At 44.3% G+C, this 1,428-nt stretch overlaps 1 protein-coding gene across 1 annotated transcript in view; it reads left to right on the top strand.

Moving 5' to 3' along the window:
- Nucleotides 1–879: 879 nt before the first annotated feature.
- LOTGIDRAFT_165458 (hypothetical protein) overlaps nucleotides 880–1,428 on the top strand; it is a gene marked incomplete at both ends in the record, with an annotated part of 14,051 nt that continues 13,502 nt past the window's right edge. Inside the window, one exon of the mRNA XM_009062472.1 lies at nucleotides 880–1,021. Coding sequence (XP_009060720.1) covers nucleotides 880–1,021 — 142 coding nt within the window. The remainder of the gene's footprint in view (nucleotides 1,022–1,428) is intronic.

Here is a 1,428-nt window from a genome sequence, read left to right as displayed (position 1 = left end):
ACCTGCCGTCGACCGCATCGTTTCTCATGCCCTGTCCTGGGCCCGTCGCTCCTATGGGAAACGTCTCACTCAAGCTGTAATCACCAAGTTCTACCAAACAATCAACGAAACAAAAACCAGAGTAACCATATCTATACCAACTGAAATGGATACTACACCTGCACCATCTAAAGCCACGGCGCTGCCGAACCTAGTCCAGCAGACATAGGTAAACGCTCTCGTAGAGAGGGCACTCCCCTTATCTTTTCACTTTCAGACTCGTCTTCCCCTTCCACACCACCTGAATCTTCACCACGTGATCCAGGATCCGCCAACCTTTCTTCCTTCTGTGCGTTTTTGGACCAGCAAACCACCCCTCAATCTCCATCCAAGTCGAGATGTATTTCCAGACCTCCCCCTCGAACGAGATCCCAGTCCGTTCCCAATGCTACAATTCTAACAACTACCAAACCAGTACCAATCACACCGTCGATGACCATTATATCCGCTACCAAACCGTATTATCACCAAACCAAGGACAAATCATTATGGAAGCTACCCGCTCTAAAGAAATCTACCTTAATTATTGGATCATCTAACCTGAATCGAATTACCAAAACCAGTTCAGACACTGAAATACATTCTTACCCCGGTGCCCAAATCCATCACATACAGTCAATCCTGGAATCATACGACCATGATCCCAAACCTACTACCATTATTCTTCATGTAGGCCTCAACAACCGTGATCAGCTACCAAAGACCTCCTTTAACCAAGCCCAGAAATTAATCGCCACAGCCAACAAAACCTTCCCAAACTCCAAGATCCTCTTCACATGTATACCCATTTCAAATAAAATCTCGAAGAAAGCACAACAGAACCTCAGCACTCTCAACAACATGATGATGGAGTCCAGTATCAACAGCGCAACAATCTTACCACCCTACGAAGAAGAATTCGAACCAGTTGATAATCTTCATTGGTCTCCAGAAACAGCAAACAGCATTTATTTGTTTTGGATAAACCAGCTTCAAGCATCGAGTAAGTCTTTAAACTAATTACTGGGGATAAAAATACTGAGAGGCCACCGCTAGGCCAAACTGTAGTTAACTTGAGCCGCAAAATTCTCACATCCCTTCAGCATTCAATCTTAGACCGTGGACTTAAATTTATTCCCACACCAAAGATAGCTGACTTGAATTATCTCCGACCATCCATTGAACGATTTCAACGAAATCTTAGCTGTACATATTTTTTTCGAAACCACCCCCCACGTGGTGCTAGAACAATGTTTATTCCTACATCCACGTGGACACCCCCTCAGGCCGCCATCCATCCTGAAATATTGAAAGCATTTGCGAGTATGAATAGCCAAATAGTGAACCTTTCCATAACACACGAAAAAGCCTAATCTCACACGAGTGGAACGTGAAGGGTTAAACTTACTT

This window comes from Lottia gigantea (assembly GCF_000327385.1).
Source record: "Lottia gigantea unplaced genomic scaffold LOTGIsca_51, whole genome shotgun sequence".
In the NCBI taxonomy this organism is placed as follows: Eukaryota; Metazoa; Mollusca; class Gastropoda; family Lottiidae; genus Lottia; species Lottia gigantea.
This window is presented reverse-complemented; position numbering and strand designations above follow the sequence as displayed.